This window comes from Nyctereutes procyonoides, unplaced genomic scaffold (assembly GCF_905146905.1).
Source record: "Nyctereutes procyonoides isolate TBG_1078 unplaced genomic scaffold, NYPRO_anot_genome, whole genome shotgun sequence".
In the NCBI taxonomy this organism is placed as follows: domain Eukaryota; kingdom Metazoa; phylum Chordata; class Mammalia; order Carnivora; family Canidae; genus Nyctereutes; species Nyctereutes procyonoides.
Genome location: NW_026575020.1, coordinates 1,777,602 through 1,798,609, shown reverse-complemented (window position 1 = coordinate 1,798,609; position 21,008 = coordinate 1,777,602). Strand labels below are relative to the sequence as shown.

Genomic DNA, 21,008 nt, shown 5'->3' with positions numbered 1-21,008 from the left:
TGTCTTATTCTGAGGTGTAATACATGGCAAGGATTTCTCTTACCATGTGACATTAAAACTGCACCCATGGGTCCATTTTCCTTCTTTTCCCTGTCCTCTATCAGAGTCAACAATACACGTTTATGCAAAACTTCCCCACCATAAGGGCTCCTGGCTGGCTCATTTGGTGGAATGTATGGCTCTTGGTCTCAGGGTTGTGAGTTCAAGCTGCATATTTAGTTTAGGGATTACTTAAAAAAATACAGTTGGGGGGGAGCCCTCCTCTCCATTTTTCTTTAAATTGTTATTTTTTTTATTCCTTTACATTCCTGGTCCTGCGTCTTGGCCATGGTTTCTCAGGCCAGATGACTTTGATCCTTCCTGTATTTATTGATCTGAGTTACTTCCGCACCTAATGATCTGGAGAAATTCTTTACAACAGGCCTCCAAGCATACCTAGATTGATTTCAGTCCTGCAAGAGGCAAGAAGTCTGTGAGGTGCTGTTGCTAGACACTGACTGTTGATGATATGATGCTTTTTTTTGGTTGATGGTTCCTCTGTCTTCATTCTCCAGATATGACTCCCTGCATGTCTCCTCTGCCGCATGACAATCCTTTAATAGAGAAGCCAGGCTTGGGGCAGATTCAGGAAGAGAGCGAAGGGGCGGGATTTAAAGTGCTTCCTGGTAAGGGGTTAAATATTTGACAAGTATTTGTATTGTCCCCTTCCATATTACACCATTTTCACACATATTCCCTCCTACCCTCACTTTAGCATGTGAGTGGGTTTTCTGTACCCTCTCATTTTGTGAAGTCCCCTCACCTTCACATGGCACAGATAGCAGCTGTCCCATGGCATGGGATCAGTATGGATACGTGACTGGAGGAAGCTCCTCAACACTCAGGGATCCCTGGGTGGCTCAGCAGTTTGGTGCCTGCCTTTGGCCCAGGGCGTGATCCTGGGGTCCCAGGATCGAGTCCCACATCAGGCTTCCTGCATGGAGCCTGCTTCTCCCTCTGCCTTTCTCTTTCTCTCTCTCTCTCTCTCTCTCTCTCTCTCTCATGAATAAATAAATGAAAACTTTTTTTTAAAAAAAAAGCTCCTCAACACCAAGTGCAGACAAGGTTTGTGTCTTTCAGATCCCACCGTCTCAGTAAAGAGGAAGCCTCAGAATGTCACCTCAGTGGAGGAAGCAGAAGATGATCTGAGTGGGACCCAATTCGTGTGTGAGACTGTAATCCGATCCCTCACCTTGGATGCTGCCCCAGACCACAACCCACCTTGCAGACAGAAGTCCCTGACCAGTGAGTGTCCCTGAGTCCTCCCACCCAGCAGGGCTGTGTTTGAATTATGACTACACAATCTGAGTAGGAAGAAGTGCTCTTCTTCGCTGAGAATGGAGGTTGAGTGGTCTTTGTTAGAATTTGGATGATCATCGTGGTTTCTTTAGATTCCACACACACTACATGACTATTTTAATTATAGTCTCAGGAGGAAAGTTGCTACCATAACCCGTTTTCGCACTCTCTCAGGGGCAGAATTACAGCTACATAACTCAGAGGAACAGCAGCTACTTGTGCTGCCTGGATTCTGCAGTGAGGAGTCTTCCTGTAAGTTGACAGAGCTTTTTCAGCAGAGACCTCCATTGCAGCTGAGTTGTGTTCTTTCTCCAAAGATACAGTCCAGGACAGGGTGCCCTGGGTTGCTCAAGTGGGTTAAGCATCTGCCTTCAGTTTAGGTCATGATCCTAGGGTCCTGGGATTGAGCCCCGCATGGCATTGGGGTCCTGGCTTGTAGGAAGTCTGCTTCTTTCTCTCCCTCTGCTCCTCCCCCTCTGCTCCTACACTTTCTCTCTCTCTCAAATAAATAAAATCTTTAAAAAACAAAACAAAGACAGTCCAGGAATAGTGGGCAGAAGCAGGAATACTAAACTAAATTTCTGGGGCAGCCCCTGTGGCGCAGCGGTTTAGCGCTGCCTGCAGCCTGGAGTGTAATCCTGGAGACCCCAGATCGAGTCCCGCATCAAGCTTCCTGTATGGAGCCTGCTTCTCCCTCTGCCTGTGTCTCTGCCTCTGTGTGTGTGTGTGTCTCAATGAATAAATAAATAAAAATAAAAAAATAAACTAAATAAACTAAGTTTCCCAAGGTTAAATTCTGCCATAGTCAGGGCCGCTGGGTGGCTCAGTAGTTGCACATCTGCCTTCAGCTCAGGGCATGATCCTGGGATCCTGGGATTGTGTCCTGCATTGAGCTCCCCACAAGGAGCCTGCATCTCCCTCTGCCTGTCTTGCCTGTCTCTGTCTCTCTGACTTACGAATAAATAAGTAAAATCTTTAATTAATTAATTCTGCTGTAGTCAATTTCCTTTATAACAGAAATTTCTAGATATAAGATAGGTAGAGCCCATACTGTGTATTTCAAGAACTATCCAAAAATTCAAATTCTAGTTCATCAATATAATGTGGGAAAGTTTATGTTTATTATAATGAAATTTTATCTATACCTTTAAATACTATATTTGTCTCACTTTTGTTTAAAATACACACACTCCTTTTCCACACACATACATTCATTTCTCATACACACACACGCTTATGTACAAATGCATAACAAAAGTTCACGGTAGTTATCTCTGAAAGGATTATAGATATTTCTTTATTCCGTCATCCTCACTTTGCCAATTTTCTGCCATGACTAGCCGTTACTTTGCAAAGAAAAGGAGGAAAGTAAGCGTATAGCCCTGTGGTACTAACCACTTAATGTTTTCTCTTGTTATAGCTCTATTAGCTAATGTATCAGTTTTGATTTGTTTTTAAGATTCATGGTGCTTCTCAGAGGCCTTGGTGTTTCTCTGTACCTTGTGAGCTTGGTTCTTTCTGGCTTTGCTTAGGCTTCAGACTTTTAATGTGGCCACAAGTGGTTCTAGCAGCAGCCCTTCCCTCTGGCCATCCCTCTACTCTGGCTTTCATGATTGTAGCTTATAGCTGAAAATTGATTGCTCTCATCCTCTAGTGAAATCTGCTTCCCCTGAAGAGGGACCACTTGGAGATGAACAGGAGGATGTTGTCCATAACACCAAAGAAGCTGTCATCGAGGAGGAGGAGGAAGAGGAGGATGAGCTCAAAGATGAAGTTCAGAGTCAGTCCTCTACTTCTTCAGAGGATTACATCATCATCCTGCCTGAGTGCTTTGACACTAGTCGTCCCCTGGGCGACTCCATGTACAGCTCTGCACTCTCACAGCCAGGCCTAGAGCGAGGGGCTGAAGGTGAACCTGGGGTTGAGGCTGGGGAGAGGCTCGCTGAAGGGGAGAACCAGCTGCAGGGGCAGAGCATCAATGACATCCTCATGACCTCACAGACTCTGGACACAGTACCTCTGACCCCAGAGGTGGTGGGGCCTCCACCACAACTGTCCAGGTACCATCCACACCCCACTCAGCTGGGCTCTTCTTTACAGGTGGAATAGAGAGGAAACAACTTGATCTCAGAACCTGTTTTGTTTGTCAGAATGGGAAGAGATTATTTCCCATAGGAAAGCCTGAATTTAGATGAATAAAAGCTGTATTTCCCAGAATTTGTGGATTCTGAATTTAAAGCTGTGCTTATTCTTAATTATCTTTGTATAGTCTGTCTACTTCTGTTTTGATTGTTGAGAGCCAGTTTTTGGTTTGGTTTGGTTTGGTTTGTTTTAGGGGTTTTTTTTTGCTTTTGCTGTTGGAACCCTGGATCTAAGAGAGCCAGTTTTGAAATACATCCCTGGACCTTCCTTCCCCACTCTATTGACGCATGGATAAAGACAGCAAAAATGCATTTTCTTGTTAACCCAAAGTATAATAGGATGTTTAATCTATTATAAAAAACACATATTCTAAAATGAGAGTACAATTATTTTTCATTATCTATTAATTTGTGTGTGTCATTGCTCTGTTGTGGCATGGCAGATGGTGGAGCCTTAACTAGGATTTAAACCACTCTCAGGGAGCTAAACATTTCCCTTTATTAGTACCACTTGATGTAGGCGTGGAGCCACCCAACTGAAGCTGGTCTCTCTCCAGGTTGACTATGACTGAAAAGGAAAACCAGTAGAGTGAGCCCTTTCTACCTGATCCCTACTTCAGACATGAGATCTGGATCAGAAAAGTGAAGCCTTTATAGAGAATCTGGTACTGCTGTGCCACGTCCACTGTTTCTCCAGTGTTCCCATAGGTGCCTTTTCAACTGACTTTCAATATTGTGTCTTTCTGAAAGGAGCCCTCCTTGTGCACAGCCTGATGGTTCCCCGGGAGTGGATTTACCAGTTATCATACCAGAAGTTTCTTCAGTCCCTGATCAGATCAGAGGAGGTAATGACCAGCCTGCACTTGATGTCTTTTTCTGTGCTTGTGTCTGATGACACCAGGCATAAATAGGCATTGTGTCTTTGTGATTCTTGGCATTATTCAGAAACTTGCCCTTTTTTCTGTGGCCCTCCCTCCTTTTCTGTTCTCCAGCTTAATATTTATTAAATGAGACCTCACAGAGGTGGGCATTGTGCTACAGTGGAAAGAATACAGACTGTGGTGCTAGACTAGTCTAGGTTTCAGGCCCAGCTCCACCTTTCCTCACTGTGTGACCTTGAAGCAGTTCAGCACAGTCATAAAACCCACGGGGTGTTTTCTTATCTCCAAATTAAGGAGAATAGCACCTTGAAGTTGTTAGTAAACCTTCAAAGTCACTTCCCACTCTTAATCACAAAAACAAAACCCCAAAAGTATTTTGAAACTAATAAATGGGTTGATAAGATTATAGACCGAGTTTTTCTGGCTCAATAAATAGTCACCTTGCATCGCATTCTGGATAGTTCTTTCTTATCACTTAAAACCACTTGCGAAATCCGACCCCCCAAAAAAAAGACTAAGTGCTGTGATCAGATTGCTGCTTGCCTCTCAAAACTAGACTCACTCTGAGTGAGAAACAGTAGGCACTTGTGGATGCTGCTTCTAACCAATAGCTCTTTTGCTTTTAGAGCCCAGAGGCTCATCAGGACTTGTAAACAGCAGACAGAAGAGCTATGACCACTCAAGGTAACTGGACCTTGTGCAGCCTCTTCAGAAGCAGGTGGATATCCTAATACTGCTTCTGCTTAAATAAGCTTCTCAAAGCATGTGCCACCTCCAGAGGGCAAAGGAGAGCCATCATTCCTTCTTGTTCTTATTTCTTCTGATGCTTGTGAGCACCACTGAACAGAGGGCTACAGTTATATTTAAGAGTGTTCACATTCCAGGATACCTGGCTGGCTCAGTCTGTAGAGCATGTAACTCGATCTTGGGTTATGAGTTTGAGCCCCACATTGGGTGTAGAGATTACTTAAAAAAAAATAGAATCTTTGGGGAAAGAAAAAGTTTCCGTATTCCAGACCAGTGTTCTCAAATTCAGCTCACCTTAGTACCAAAAGAGAAGGCAAGAAGGTCAAGCCCATTGTGCATCTTAGTAACGGTTTCTTAGGCACACCTGCCTCACTGCTCCCAGTCATCTCAGATCACTGGTAAGATGGACTCCTCCCTCGCTACAGTGCCCAGAAAATCACATTTCCTTTGGGGTATACCTCTAAGATGGTTAACTGAGCAGACTGCTAAATACCCCCTCTGTGCCCTTGACCACATAGTTTTCAGCTGGGACAGAAAGCTGGTATACTCACCAGAGGGGATGTGTTTTCTGTATGCCCTTATTTTGCAGCAGTAGAGCTGAGCTCCACATCTAACCAAGGTTTGTAGCTGTAAAACTAATAGAAAAACGGTCACATTCTCCTGGGGTCACACCCCAGGGAAATCCATTTTCTTTCAAGGATTAGAGCCCAGATTATCTTGTAGGAAGATAATGGCTTGTGGTTTTTAGGGAAATAATGTGGTTTTCCTCCCCAGGCACCACCACCATGGGAGCAGCATTGCTGGAGGACTGGTGAAGGGGGCTTTATCTGTTGCTGCTTCTGCGTATAAGGCCTTGTTTGCTGGGCCACCAGTCACTGCCCAGGTCAGTGTATGTTTTCTTTTCCTTTACCAAAGCCACGTCACCAGTGACAATGATGCTCCCTGTCTGGGTTGGAGAGTAGTATAGCATTCTGCCACTTTTTAGCTGTAGAACTTTAGCCAAGTTATTTAAGTGAGGAAAGGAAAAAGACCTAATGTTTGTAGAAGACCTATTATGTGTGGGGGGCTCTTCCAAGTACCAGTGCTACAAGGTGAAAAAGACACCAGTCCCTGCCCAAAGACTGTGCGACACAAACGTGATAAACAGTACCATGTAAGGTCCTGCGCCAGTGTTCTCCCATGAAACACCTCTCTGTGGGCCTCTGCATGGGCCAGAGAAGGCTTCCTGGTAGGATGATGCCTGAATTGAGTCCTTAAGGACAAAATGAGGGCAGCTCGGGTGGCTCAGCGGTTTAGCACCACTTTCAGCCCAGTTCGTGATCCTGGAGACCAAGGATCGAGTCCCATGTCAAGCTCCCTGGATGGAGCCTGCTTCTCCCTCTGCCTGTGTCTATGTGTCTCTCGTGAATAAATAAATAAAATCTCTTTAAAAAAAAAGAAAAAAAAGGACAAAATGAGTATGTGTCAGGAAAGAGGAATAGAAAGAGCATTGTGACAGAGACTGGCCAGTAAAAAGAGTTGGAAATGTCAGCTTGAAGGTGAATTTGAGGGACGCCTGGGTGGCTCAACAGTTTAGCGTCTTCCTTTGGCCCAGGGTGTAATCCTGGAGTCCCAGGATCGAGTCCTGCATCGGGCTTCTTGCAGGGAGCCTGCTTCTCCCTCTGCCTATGTCTCTGTCTCTCTCTCTGAGTGTGCCTCTCATGAATGAATGAATGAATGAATGAATAAATAAATAATTTTTTTAAAGGTGAATTTGGGCTGAGAAGAAGGAAAAAACTCAATTTATGTAGGTGGGGTGCTGTGTTAAGTGGTTCGGATATTATTTTAAGGCTAGTGGGAAGGGACAGTGAATGGGCTATAGGAAAATAATTAACATTAGATTCGTACCCAGTAAGATAACTCCACTACAGTGCGAAGGTTGAGGGGAGCCCTAAGGAAATCCATTTGAGAATCCATGTGTAGATGGAAGAAAAGGGTAGAAGAGAAAGAGAAGTAGCAGATCTTGAAGACCAGGATTAAGAGGCTGGAAAGAAGTCAAGGAGGAATCCCAAGTTTCCGGCTTTGGACAGTGGATAGTACCATCCATTAAGAAAGATGTACAGGAAGAAGGATCTATTTGGGCAGGAGAAGAAGAAAATTAGGTCCATTTGGATGGTGTGGAATTTGAGGCATATCCAGGTAAAATTACCTAGAGTGCAGCTGGGCATGTGCCTGTGGCTCACAGAGGAAAGGTTTGGCCTGGAAGAGGTCAGGTCATGTGTATACAGGTTCTAGTAGAAGCCATGTGATTGGGTAAGAGTTTCTGGGAAGATGAGGTCTAAAGCAAAAAACAGCCTTGAAAGATCCAGGAAAGAAGAAGGGCCTTGTCCGGGAACCTGAGACATAGGAGGATATTCTGGAGCCAGGGAAGGGAGCTTGAATGAGAAGGAGGTGCCAACACCCCCAGAGAAAGAGAGCAAGTGAGGAGGACTTGGGGAGTGCAAGTATGCCTCACTGTCAAGTTGCTGGAGCACACAGGGAATGAGTTAATGGTCAAGGTAAGAGAGGATAATTCACAGAAAGAGATTTCTGAGATAGTGAGAGATCATGAGATAGCAAGCAATGGACTTGTGGTAGGATTATCCTGGAAAGGATGGATAATATATTCTGAAATGAGAGTAAGAGAGGAACAGTGGAGTTGGGTATAGAGAGAAATGCCAGAGATTGTGCTCGACACATGTACACACTCTTGTCCTAATCCTCTCAACTAGCCTGCCAAACAGGAGGTATTTTATATTTATATTCAATTTTCCTACATAATTTATTTTCCATTTAATAATTTATATTCCATTTTCCTACATAAGAGAATTAATTGAGGGCAGCCCAGGTGGCTCAGCGGTTTAGCGCCTGCCTTCGGCCCAGGGCATGATCCTGGAGACCCAGGATCGAGTCCCACATCAGGCTCCCTGCATGGAGCCTGCTTCTCCCTCTGCCTGTGTCTCTGCCTCTCTCTCTGTGTCTCTCATGAATAAATAAATAAAATCTTAAAAAAAAAAATTAATTGATGATCAACACAGTTGGGAAGTAAATGGTAAGAGTTAGTGTAATCCAAGAATGAAATCTTGCCATTTGTAACAACATGGGTGGGACTAGAGGATATTATGCTGAGCGAAATAAATCATAAAAAGACAAATACCATAGGATTTCACTCATCTATAGGATTTAAGAAACAAAACAGATGAAATAGGGGAAGGAAAGGAAAACAAATGAGAGGGAAACAAACCATAAGAGACTCTTAACCTCTAGGAAACACACTGAGAGTTACTGGAGGGGAGGTGGTTGGATGAGGGGTAACTGGGTGATGAGCCTTAAGGAGGACGACATGTGATGGAATGAGCACTAGGTGTATGCAACTGATGAATCACTGAACTCTACCCCTGAAACTCATATACTATATGTTAATTTAAAACAAACAAACAAAAAAAAAGATAAACCAAAGTGTTAGGATTTGGGAAGGTTATGTGTCCACTCTAGGGCTTGGCCCAAAGAGGGAGGTAAAGGACTGTTAGCTCCCTCTTTGGAAGATTATTTCTGTTCTTTACAAAGAAAAAAGGGGAAAAAATGCCAAGAAGGTCACCCAAGATGTCATTTCCCAAGCAGTTTCTTGTTCAGCTCCTTTGCATAGCTGACCACACTCTCCTAGTAACAGTCTCTGCTCCTGCCTACACTGGCCCCGTCCACACAGTTAACTTTATCTTCACAGAGTTTCCAGTGCTTGTTTGTATCTTTTCCTTCATTAGGCCAAAGAATGCCTCCTTCCAAATGCCCCCTCTGGAGCTTCCTCCTCCTCCTAGTTCTGAAGACAGTTCATTAGTTGCCCGGTTTCGGATATAAACCTACAGAATCCAGAGCTGGGCATTCCCAGTCCTCCCTCACGGGCCCAGTAGTGTCAGGTGGACAGGAGTGCCATCCATACCCTTGCTTTGAATTCCCTAATAAATAGATCTGGAAAGATTTGTATGATTTGCAAGATAACAATTTACGAGGCACATAAATGATTCAGAAAATGTTCTGCTTTTCTTGACTCTATACAGCCAATAGTTTCTGAAGATCAGACAGCAGCTCTGATGGCCCATCTCTTCGAAATGGGATTCTGTGACAGGCAGCTGAACCTCAGGCTGCTGAAGAAGCACAATTATAACATCTTACAGGTTGTGACAGAACTGCTTCAGGTCAACAACAATGACTGGTACAGCCACCGCTACTGAGGAGTGGCCTTGTATTAAATCACTTTGCCTGCTGCTCAGAGATGATCTTTATTCTGTCCTGGGGGCGTAGGGGAGAAGCCCTGGATGATTTTTTTAATCTGATGAATCTATATAGAACCCATTATCGAATTACCAAGACAGTACCTGCATTACAGTATTTTCTGGAGCAAATCAAAGACCAGAACCAAAACAGAGACATTGGATGAATTGTAGGAAAACTTTTTCAGTTGATTTGGACAAAGCTCCTATCTCCATTTTAGTGCATTGAAGAGCATTGACTTGAACTTCCTATAGAACCATTTTTCTTTCTGCTTGTATCAAAGTTAAGTATTTTTCTTTGGTTAAATGTGGATGTTTCTATGGGGATATCTGTTGTCAGTTTTCAAAAGAAATTAACCTTGGAAGTTGTTTTCAAGAATTCTTACAATTTTTCTAGCCTACCCCAAGCCTCATACCTATGTGGTATTGAAATGACACCCAGAGCCCCGTCTTGTTAATCTTCCTTGCTCAAGGACAAGTCATTTCCCTGTAAGACATAGTAAATCAGCACTGTTTTCTAAAGACCCCACTGGTACATTCAAGAAGATCCACTTTCTGGGTCTCTGCACTTCAGTGAGAGGAGGAGGGAGTGTGCTCAGTTAACCCACCAGCACCTATTGAGCAGTGTTTACTGTAGTAATATTGCATACATTTTTTTTTTTGTTTAAGGGAACAAATTTAAGTAGGTAGTGTGAAATATTTTGCTAATCCTATAGAGAAGGGGAAAACTATTAAAAGGAAAAGAAATGTAACAGTTACCTTTTTTCTTAATGTCAGGGCAGATGTTACAGTTGAAAGAAGAAAAGTGAAAGGCTCTTAATCTAGTAAAGTTAGTTCAGGGGTGGGCAAATGTGTGTGAGGCACAGGAAATGCTGATGACTTTTTGAATGTCTGAAATCTGCTCAAAGGTATCTAGCCTTAGTCTAGAACAGGAGGAGGCTGTTTTGCAAGACTAGGATGGGAACAGACTCTGAAAAAGGTTTGGGTTAACCCCAAAACGAATGAGAAAGCTTGTTGCCAGGGGCCCAGGTCCTCATTCTGTTTACAGAAAGGAGTCTTGGGTATAATGGGTAAAGGAAAGGTAACAAAAAACACTAAAAGCTACTACTATCCATGAAAGTGACTTGCAGAAAAAGAAGACTCAACCCTCATCCAGAAGGGGAAGGATAGTAAACTAGTATTATTTAACCTGGTTGGTATTTATAATGAATGGTGATGTTAATTAATCATTAGTCATCATGATGTTTATTTACAGTATACTTCTTGATCGCTATTAAATAAACCAAGATTCAGACTGCAAGCCAACCAGGCTGTTCATTTATTTAAAACGTTTTTATCCGGGCTTCTGGGTAGAGGCTGAACGGCAGGGTGTGTGTAATTAATTGGGTTGATTTCGGGCGGGACCTGCTCTGACCTCCTGAGTCGTATTGTAGGGGTCCAGGAGGACCCTAAGGTCCAGTCGTCCGTCCGGTTGTACTTGTACCTAGCCGCTTCGAGAATGGTGAAATAAAGGTTCTTCGAAAGTCCTACCTGGACTGGCTGGTGCTTGCGAAAGTGGCGTCCGAAACCCGGGCGGTCTTCGAAGAGATGAGCTCTTCTCCGGCCAATCTAACGGGAGGGGGCGGGTCCGGAGAAGCTGGGGCGGAGCCTCCCTAGACTGAGTCAAAGCTTGGGGCGAGCCCCTTGCCTCCCGCACTTTCGATTCTGCTTGCAGCGGTATCCGTCCTGCTGACCGCCCGGGGGTGGGGTAAGGCTTCTCAGATCTTCCTTTCTTTCCCTTTGGGAGGCAAGGGTCGAGGGACCTTCATTGCCTCCTAGTCTTACGCAGGCATTCGCGGGTTAACAGGCTCCACCAACGGCCTCGGGTTGCCTGGAGGTGAAATTCTTCAGTGAAATCGAGCTTCTGTGGCTGCTCCTCCACTCGGGACCCTGGCCGAGCCCAGGAGTAAGGGCTGGAAGCAGCTTAGCCTTCTGGGGAGGCCGAGGTAGCTGCTCCCCATTCTCTCCAAAGCTGTGTATTCGTTCCCCCCAGGACTCTGCTGAAGGGGGCCAGTAGCCTGGCCAGCCCCAGTCCATGGCCCTTTGTTGGCCCTGCCCAACAAGCCCTTCTCCCCAAAGACATTTCAGAAAGCTCACTCTTGGCTGACCAGTGCCCTGGATCCCAGACCTGAATCAGGTGAGACTCTTCATTTTGACCCAGTAAGGTCTGAGTAAGGCTCACTTTGGGCTCGCCTACTCATTCTGCCACCACTCCTGAGCCTTTGAAGAAGAATCTGGATTTTTTTTTTTTTTAAGCCTTTACCATTCCTTAATGAAGAATAGACCCTGACCATTGCTCCCATCCTTCCCCAAGCATTCTTTCCTACCCCACAGAAAGCAGAATGAAAGAGGTTTCTCTGCTCTCTTTCAGGGCTATTTTAAGGTTTTTAGGCACACCTGTGGCCAGCCTAGCTGCCTTTCCCCTGTTTCAAAGAATCCCTGCTTCCTTATTAAGCCAGCACCTGCCCAGAGGCCCAGGAATGGAAGCTTTCCTTCCACTCCCAGGCTGGGAGATCGCAGGCATTTCTGCTTGGGTGTCCTAGACACCTCTTCAGAGTCCTCTTGTTGCAGAGGGTGAAGAGACTCTGGACTGCTGCCTCCCCCACCGCGCGCCAGCCCTATCCACTTCCTTCCCTTGAAGCAAGTGACAGCTCAGCAACTTTCCCAGAACAAAAACAAGTGTTCTGCCATTCACTTCTGGAAGTCCCTTCTAGTGAAATAACTTCTGCTTTTCTTTTCTCTTCCCTCTTGCAGGCAGTTTGAGCTCCCCTGCAGTAATGAAAAACATGCTGAGATTTCTGATCCCAGAGTCCCATATAACTGCTCAGTTTTTCGTATCCTAGCTTCCTTGGGTGGGAGCTTGCTGAAATTGGGGTGGCACTCCTTGCCAATCTTGAGAACCCCAAACCAAAGTAACATCCGGTGTCTATGCTAACAAGCTTAGCACCGAATTCTGTTCTTTTCTCATTAGCGAAAACTCCCCCTGTATGATGGGTGAGACATTCTCCCACTTGGGCTCTCGGGAGGAGAACAAGTCCATCCTGCCCCGAAGCCCAGCCACTGGCAGCAAGGCTGCCTGCTACTCCAGCACCCGAAGCAGCAAGTCTTTTTGTTTTCCCGTGCCTTGTGAAGGGGCTGCCAGTGCCAGCTTTGTGACTTGTCCTACCTGCCAGGGCAGCGGGGAGATCCCTCAAGGTGAGTGGCCCAAGGCTTTAGAGATAGCCTGGAATCCAGAAAAAGCTCTTAGCAGCCAGCTGGTCAGGCCCGTCTGAGCCTCCTTGAATGGGGTTGGGTCTCCCAGTTCTGGGTCCTCCCCCCCCTCCAGGCCGGCCAGCAAAATGTTAACTTTTAATCTGCCCTCGCTGCAGAGACACCTGCCCCCTGCTGCCCCTCCTGCCCTAGTTGTTCTTCCCAGCCCAGGGGGTCTCCAGCCTCCCTGCTCCCTTACAGACCCTGGGTCTTAGGATTCAGGAAGTTACAAATGACCTCTCCAAAGTCTCATTTGCTGGTGCATTCCGGAAATTCACACCTGTTAATGAAAAATCTCACCTCTATCTTAGAGCTGACAGAGTGGAGTTGCCATCTCTGTCCAAGGTCCCCAGTCCTGCCCTGGGGCAGAGGTGGCACGCTTCTGACTCTGTGGAGTGAAGGGGTCCTTCTGGATAGCTGGCACAGCAAACAGTCCTCATGCATACTTACTTCTTGGCCCTCTCACCTTCTTTCTCTCTACAGAGCTAGAGAAGCAACTAGTGGCTCTCATCCCCTATGGGGACCAGAGGCTGAAGCCCAGGCACACGTAAGCCCTTCTTTTCACCTGAGCTCCACAGGGGCTGTACTCATTGTCTCTCCCTTTCTGCCTCCCCACCCCCATTCCCAATTCTTCTCCATTGGAAGCCTCCCTGAGTTCGGATATACTAGCTCCATTTCCGGGGTTTTTTCTGGTTTAAGAAGTTTGGGGCATAGCAGATGCCACTTGAGGGCACTTGGGTGTCCTCCTGAGCTTTGGTGCTTCCAAGAAGCGTGGCTCCCTTGTGAAAACAGAGAGGATCCCTTGGCTCTGCAAGTACTTTCAGGAGGGAGGGAGTGGCCTTGGCTGTAGTTCATTTGGGGAAGTTATTTTTCCTGCGAGCTTCTCTCTGTTGTGGCAGTTCAGACCTGCCTGTTCTCTTCCCAGTTGAGATGGAAAACCAGCTGCTCCCTCTTCTGAGATACTTCAGAACCTCAAAGGCAGCCCTGGGGTTTCACTGGAGGAGGGGCAGGTCATGACCCTGTTTGTGCCACCACCCTGCCCTCCCTGACCACTGCACCAGCATCTGAAACTGCCAGTGCCCCGCATAAGATACTAACAAGGTGCTACCTCACCTTAATGCAGATTCCAGTTTTGAATTAGAAGGACAGACGATGTCCTGTTCTGAGTATTAATTTTAAAATTCAGAACTCTCAAGTTCATGTGGACATGTCTTCCAGTGATAATAGCTGGCATTTGTTGAGCTTTTGTTATGTGCCCAGAAGCTGGCTTTAGTGCTTTTTCTTGCATTAGCCCATAACACATTCTGTGAGGTAGGTCCAGTTCTCTCCATTTTACAGACAAGGAAACTGAGGCCTAAAGAGGTTAAGTGGGTTGCTCAGAGAACTGGTCCAGTGGGTAAAGAGAGGTGGGGATGGAAGCCAGGCTGCTTGCCTCAGTCCTGAGCTGCGTCTGAACCTGGGCTGGTCCTCCACATCTGGGGAAGTAAATGTGCAGTCACAAGGGGCTTGCGCAGGGGAGAGCCTTGTGTAGGGACTGGAGTGTCCGTCTCTGCCCACATTTCCGTGGTACTCAGACATCTGCACTGCTCGACCCCGGGGCCTGCTTTCCCACAGGAAGCTCTTCGTGTTCCTGGCAGTGCTCATCTGCCTTGTGACCTCCTCCCTCATCGTCTTTTTCCTGTTCCCCCGGTCCATCGCCGTGCAGCCTGCAGGCCTCAACTCCTCCACAGTGGCCTTTGACGATACTGATATCCACCTCAACATAACGGTGGGTGGATGCCCACACCCCTGAGCTCCATGCTGCCTTGCCGGCAACTCCTCTTTGCCCTTGTCCGGTGTTGCAGTCCTGGACATAGGTAGCCAGAGATCTTATGGCACCTGGGGAGGGTGTAAAAGCCTGGGGAGAAGCAAGGAGACACCACGGGCCACGTAACAGATTATGCAGGATGAGGACGGTACACAATGAAGGGTCAGAATCGGGGGTGTAGGGGGAGAGAAAACACAGGTGTGGGAGGCAGGGCAGGTCTGAGACTCCCTGGGTGGGCAAAACTGAACAGAGGTGCCTCACAGGATGAGACTGGATCCTGTGCCAGCTTATTGTCTCCTCCAAGGGACTCCTGGCACTGGGCTTCAGCAGCTGAGACCCACAGTGGGAGTGGGGCTCAGTCAGGCCGGGGCAGGGGTCGGGGGGAGGCAGGCGTTTGGGAAGCTACTTGACTTCTTTTCAAGGATGGCGATCCTTCCCACTTCCCTTTCCCTTGTCTTCCTCCTCAGAATATCTTAAACATCTCCAATAGCAACTACTACCCCATCACTGTGACTCAGCTGACCATCGAGGTTCTACACCTGTCCCTTGTGGTAGGGCAGGTCTCCAACAGCCTCCTCCTCCACATCAGCCCTTTGGCCAGTGAACAGGTGATTCCCTTTCCATGTGCTTGAACATGGGTGGTGGTCGGAAGGGGCGGCTGGGGCTGAGGCTCACCCTGTGCGCATTTGGTTGACAGATATTTTATGCAGTGACCAACAAGATCAAGGATGAAAACACATAGTAAGTATACCTTGATCTCTTCTCTCTTAGCCTCTTTCCTGGTTGGAAACCCAGTCTTCATCCCTACTAGACTTCCTGACTGCTTAACAAACCCTGCAGCCAGCATTTGGCCTCCACCCTTGTGGCCAAGGCTGCAATGTGCAAGGAATTCAGGGTCCCCCACCTGTTTGGACTTAGGTTGGAATGAAAACAGGCCAGAATTTGGTTAATTCTTACAATATGTGACCTCAGGCTCTTAAGCCTGAATCCCTGAGAAAATGAATGTCTTGTTTTCTGTTGAGGGGGAGGGGCTAGTACACACCTGGGCCAAGCCTGTGGGGCTTGGAGAAATGCAATTGCAGCAAGGGTGACATGCTCACCTTAGGCAGAGGGAGAAAGAGTGGGAGTGGCATTTGGGGGCCCTGATGGGAAAGAGCCCAGGAGATGACACTGGGGCCTGCAAGGCTGCCAGGCTGCTCAGTGTGAAACGCGGTCCTGTGTTCTTTCTCTCTCAGCAAAATCTGTTCCTGGATGAAAATCAAAGTCCACCATGTGCTTTTGCACATCCAGTAAGTAGGGCTTCGAGCCCAGGGGTCCACTCTCCCACTTCTCATCCCAGTCTCCCCTCTACCTTGTGGGAGGAGTCATTCAAAGCTAACTCCATTGATCTTTGCGGGCTCTTGGGAGTAGCAGGTCCAGCCCCTGTGCTAGATCCCACCTTGCTTATAAGTCACAGAGCTGTCTGGATCACAGGTGGGACAGCTGTCCCAGGCACCTTGGTAGAGTAGGGAGTGGAAGGAAGAGCGTGGGGTGTTTGAGGGAGCCCACCCTCCCCAGACAGCAGAGCAGGGCCAGAGCTTCCCTCTTCCTCCCAGACAGAGCAACAAAGCCTGTTTCCTCTCCAGGGGCACCCTGACCTGTTCCTACCTGAGCCATTCAGAGCAGCTAGTCTTCCAGAGTTATGAATATGTGGACTGCCGGGGGAACTCATCGGTGCCCCACTTGCTGCTGGCCCCTCACCCACCATGACCTGTCTACTGTTCCCAAACTCCAGGCCCCTGCCAGCCTGGGCTGTATATCCCAGTGCCCAAGGAAGAATTACACAAATTACAGTGATTTTGCCAAAGGAAAAGCCCTGCTTTGTTATACCTCCCCCAACCACACACACCCTCAGCACAGGGAGTCCTACGTGGAAGTTAACTTGACACACACATGCACGCACGCATGCTATTCACATCCTCTGATTTCCACAGGAAAAGAAGTCTGGTTCTTCTAGCAGCCAGCACCAGGCTTTTGCCTTGGTCTGTCTTAAGGAAAGTCTGACCTGATATGTATCCAGAGCTGCCTTAGATTTCCCAGAGTGGTCCCTGCCCTCTGTGTACTGAGCACCTTGGTTGCCTAGTGCCTCCGGGGCTGGCCTTCCTGCCCTTCTTGCCTGAAGGGGAGAAATCTTTAATTTTATCTCACTTTTAAAACATGGATCTTTTTCAAGTTCTCCACCCAGGGATGGGTGCTGCCTCGTGCCTTCCTGCTTTTGTCCTGTGACAAAGTGATGGTGATGATCTGCTTTTGTCCTGGTAACTTGTGCCCTGACAGCAAGATTGGCAAAGCCCTTTGGCTCTGCATCTTCCCTGGTCAAAGACTGTTCCAGTTCCTAGGAAGACAGAGCTGTTCTCTGGCTAAAGCTTCTCTCCAACAAAGTTATTTTATTCTGGTCACAGCAGAAGCAGAAGTAGTAAGGGAGGAGAGGAGACACCTCTCCTATACAGGGAGGCACCCTCCACCTATACAGGAAAAACTGAGATGAAGCCAGAGTCATTTGGAAAGAAGTTTATTGAAGTTAGGTTTCTGGCTGGTGGTGAGCCCTCAACCCTGAGCCCATGTGAGTGGACACTGGTAGGTCAAACGGTGGTGCCAGCTGCTCCTCCATGATAGCCTGCAGAGGGGGAACTGTCAGGACTTGGCCAAGCTGCTGGGCTCTACAGCATCCCTGGCTTAGTTCCAGGGCCCATCTTCTGCTCCCAGAGGCGTCTGCTTTCCTTCGGGTGTTGACAGGATGAAACTGCACATGAGTAGGGACTGGTCTCAACCTCTCCTCTCTGCTGTCACTCAGATGAAGCAAAGTCCCAGATGATGGAGGGTCCCACTGGGCTCCAGATGGAGGCGGTTGGTTGTATTGCTGAGCAGGAACTGAAGGTGGCTGTGGTTTTCCTTGGGCTGGGAGATGAACTTAAGTGGTGGGGAAAGCTGAGTGCCATTTTGGATGGATGGAGAGGAGGCAGTGGTGACAGCACCCGGCTAGCTGGCTGAGCAGACAGGAAGGAGGAGGAAGGAGGCTGTCCTGTCCTGTGTCCCCGCTTTCATGCCGGAGTGAGTAGAGCCAAGAAGGTGCTGGCAGGAGCACCAAGTCCAAAAAGGCCAGGCTGGAGTTTCTGCTGTGTGTAGGTTGCCAAATGTAAAGGATATCTATTGTATTCAATAAACTATACTTAAAAAAATAATAAAAATAAAAAAATAAACTATACTTAACAATGTTAAAAAATAAAGTCTCCTGTGAGTGGGAGGAGAGCTGGATGACACTCCCAGCCTGTTTCTGAGCTTCCGAGTGAGTGCCAAGCTCTCTTTCCCAGGCCCTATGCCCCTCTGCTAACCTGTCTAGCTCTTTTTGCTTCTGAGAGCTTGCTCCCAGGCTCTCCCCTTTCTCATTGTGTATCTCTGAAGCCCCCTCCTGGCTTTAATATTCCTGGTCTGTGCCCCCTCAGGAAGCACTCCACACAAGGGCCCTAGTCCCTGGCAGTTGGTGTGGGGGCAGTCTGTGTGGGCTTTGATGAAGGGCCCAGGCATCACCTGTCTAGCCCCAGGTGCAAAGGGGGGCAGGCTGTGGGATCCTAGGTATCACCTTCAGGAAGTGGTAAGGGCGGGTGCCTGGGGCCTTTGCAGCCTGACACCTCTGAAAGGCTGAGGTGGGGGAAGGGAGAGGCCTGTGGGGTTTTGTGGGCAAGTCCTCCTCTCCTTCCCAATATCAGGTGTCCTGTGCTTGAGGCTACAGCCCCCTTTTCCTTTGAGCTCTTTCCACCCCTGCCTCTGATCATCCATGCCACACCTCAGAGCCCACAGTGGGCCAGACATTACACTGGACTTGGTGGGGCCCTGCCTGCCACCTCTAATGCTGCTCCAGGCCTGCTCCAGTATGATGCAAACCCTCCTTCCCCAGCTGCATCTCAGTAAGCACTGGCCTTTGGGGAGGGGTGATGGTTCCAGTGAGAGTCTTAAACCTAAAGTACCAACAGAGGCGCCTGGGTGGCTCAGTCAGTTAAACATCTGACTCAACTCTTGGTTTTGGCTTGGGTCATGATCTCAGGGTCTTGGGATCAAGCCCTGCATCGGGCTCTGCGCTTAGCAAGGAGTCTCCCTGTCCTCTCCCCGTGGACATACATGCATTCTCTCTCTCTCTCTCTCTCTCTCTCTCTCTCTCTCTCTCAATCTGTCTCTCTCTCCCCCCCCTCCCTCAGATAAAGAAAATCTTTAAAGCCCCCAACACACCTGACATTGCTAAATAAGAGCCAGCAATGGAGCCATAGACTTGGGAAGGCCAAGAGCAAGTTCTCCCATTGGCTTCGCCTACAGAAGCATGGAATCACCTACTTTCTTCTCCCACCACCCCCTCCACCCCCTTCTGGGTCCTCATGCCCCCTTCTCTTCATCCCCATCTCACAGAGCTCACCAGCCTCTTGATTCTTTTTAGGAGGAAATCACATTTTATTCTCAGCTTGCCTTCTAGAGTGGATTAGGAGGGGGTCACATTTGGAATGGAGATGCTCCGAGTTGAAAGAAGGGTGAGAAGGCATTCATCTGGTGTGGGGGGGGGGGGCAGTTTGTTTTTTGTTTTTGTTTTTTGCTGATGCCCAGTAGGGTTGAGGGTCTATCTCTGGATCACCACTGCTGTGTGTAATTCGTTGACTGAGAAGAGGGAGAGAAAGGAGGCAAACTGGGTTAGTTAGCTGTTTCTGGGCCTTCTGTTCCAAAGCATTGCATCCAGAACATTTATGCCAGAGGAATCAAAACAAAATGAAGCAACCCAGTCCTTATCATCAGGGTTTCTCATCCTTTGCATCTATGTCAGAGAAACCTTCTTTCCAAAGATTGTACTATGTCATGTCCTTCTCATCAAAGTGACTGCTCTGGGCTTGCAAGGCCTGGATTGAGCCAGGTTCTAAACTGGGGGTTTATGATGCCTTCTCTTTCAATTGCCACATTCAGTGGTCCTGACACTTCTATTAAGGAAGTGGTATTATCATTCTCATTTTATGGATGGGGCAGATGAGGCTGAGATGCAATCACTACTGGGAAGAGGTGATCCTGAGACTTAAAGCCTGACTTCATGCCTTGCCTTCCTCCTGCTCCAGCTGCCTCCGCCCCAATCAGCACTTAAAACACCCCTCTATTTTGCTTCTCTGGCAACTGTCCTGTCTGTCTGAAATAGATTTGTCAACCCCTCCATTTCGTTGTGTTTTTTTTTTTTAAGATTTTATTTATTCATGAGAGACACAGGCAGAGAGAGAAGCAGGCTCCATGCAGGAAACCCGATGTGGGACTCGATCCTGGGACTCCACACATTGAGCCAAAGGCAGAGGCTCAACCACTGAGCCACCGAGGCATACCAACCCCTCCATTTCTGCTTAGTGCTGAGCAAGAGGCCCTCCTAGACATTTTTGTGAAGGCAACAAATGGAGAAATAGGCCATTCAGAAATGACTATATAATTGCATCTAAAGGGATGCCTAGGTGGCCCTGCCATTGGGCGCCTGCTTCAGCTCAGGTCATGATCCCGGGATCCGGGATTAAGTCCTGCATCTGGCTCCCTGTGAGGAGCCTGCTCCTCCCTTTGCCAATGTCTCTGCCTCTCTCTGTCTGTGTCTCTCATGAATAAATAAATAAATCTTAAAAAAAAAAAGACTTTATGGAATTGACTTTATAAAATATAAATATAAATAACTGCAGCCCTTCACCAACAAACCCTTTCTAGATTACACACGCACACACGCACACGCACACGCACACACCCACGGTCTACCTGCCTTTCACACTGTCTCACCCTGAATCGTGAGTGCTCCGTGTATTTATCTGGATTAGATTGGAATGATTTCCTGAAACCTGAAGATAAAACAAAGCACAAGTTACTCATCTGACAGTTTCTGAAAATGGAACATGGCAGAGCTGGACTCTCTACTATGTGTCTGGGGGGCAGGGGGCAGCCCCTCCCTGGGGCAAGGCACAGACTGAGCCCACTCTGAAAATTCACAACCAGGAAGCTGCGCTGTGATTCCCTGTTCCAGACTTCCTATGGCTCAGTACATCTCTTGTTGCATCTGCAACTCAGATCCCACCCTCACCCCTCTGACACCCTCGCCCCAGAGGCGGGGCTGCCAACTTCACAGCCACTCCCCGCAAAAGTCAGCAGCCTCATTTGCACCCCCAGAGTGATGCAAACATCTGGGGGGGGTCCCCCCAAACAAAGGCCAAGGGTACCAGGGAGAGTCTGTGACAGTGGGAGGATAGCTGTGGATTCTGGACGTAGGGCTGGGGTGAGAGCAGGGAGCTCCCCCTCATCACTTGCCCTCCCAGGTGTCTCACTTACTAGGGCCTTGCAGGGGTTTTATTCCTCCTAAGAATCTGTTAATGTTGGATTGCTCTCCTGCTTGATGGGTCCCTACTGAGCCAAGCTGGGGACCTGGCTTTGAAGAATCCTGCAGACTGTGCACAAAGGTGAGAGGGTCTTGGGCATTCTGTTGCCTCGACTG

At 47.8% G+C, this 21,008-nt stretch overlaps 2 protein-coding genes across 8 annotated transcripts in view; both read left to right on the top strand.

Annotated features, from left to right (window-relative positions):
• The window catches only part of NBR1 (NBR1 autophagy cargo receptor), a 32,268-nt gene extending 21,575 nt beyond the window's left edge, over positions 1 to 10,693 (top strand). For 2 of the 4 annotated variants that reach the window (XM_055319550.1, XM_055319557.1), the window contains exons 15-22: positions 555 to 665; positions 1,120 to 1,284; positions 1,513 to 1,590; positions 2,993 to 3,398; positions 4,230 to 4,324; positions 4,987 to 5,044; positions 5,882 to 5,990; positions 9,181 to 10,693. In XM_055319550.1, the coding sequence (XP_055175525.1) occupies positions 555 to 665; positions 1,120 to 1,284; positions 1,513 to 1,590; positions 2,993 to 3,398; positions 4,230 to 4,324; positions 4,987 to 5,044; positions 5,882 to 5,990; positions 9,181 to 9,354 (1,196 nt within the window). In that variant the 3' untranslated portion in view covers positions 9,355 to 10,693. The remainder of the gene's footprint in view (positions 1 to 554; positions 666 to 1,119; positions 1,285 to 1,512; positions 1,591 to 2,992; positions 3,399 to 4,229; positions 4,325 to 4,986; positions 5,045 to 5,881; positions 5,991 to 9,180) is intronic. The other 2 variants (XM_055319572.1, XM_055319566.1) reach the window with 2 other exon arrangements.
• A 340-nt stretch (positions 10,694 to 11,033) lies between these two features.
• TMEM106A (transmembrane protein 106A) lies at positions 11,034 to 17,748 on the top strand. 4 transcript variants are annotated; one of them, XM_055319579.1, is made up of 8 exons: positions 11,034 to 11,140; positions 12,404 to 12,627; positions 13,165 to 13,228; positions 14,296 to 14,449; positions 14,956 to 15,096; positions 15,186 to 15,229; positions 15,724 to 15,777; positions 16,114 to 17,748. In XM_055319579.1, the coding sequence occupies exons 2-8, from the start codon at positions 12,420 to 12,422 to the stop codon at positions 16,235 to 16,237; spliced, it is 789 nt and encodes a 262-aa protein (XP_055175554.1). In that variant the 5' UTR covers positions 11,034 to 11,140; positions 12,404 to 12,419; the 3' UTR covers positions 16,238 to 17,748. The 4 variants fall into 4 exon arrangements, with proteins under 4 accessions (XP_055175554.1, XP_055175549.1, XP_055175560.1 ...); XM_055319574.1 differs by lacking the exon at positions 11,034 to 11,140 and adding an exon at positions 11,150 to 11,378; XM_055319585.1 differs by lacking the exon at positions 11,034 to 11,140 and adding an exon at positions 11,150 to 11,569 and having other exon boundaries at positions 16,701 to 17,748.
• The last annotated feature ends 3,260 nt before the right edge of the window (positions 17,749 to 21,008 follow it).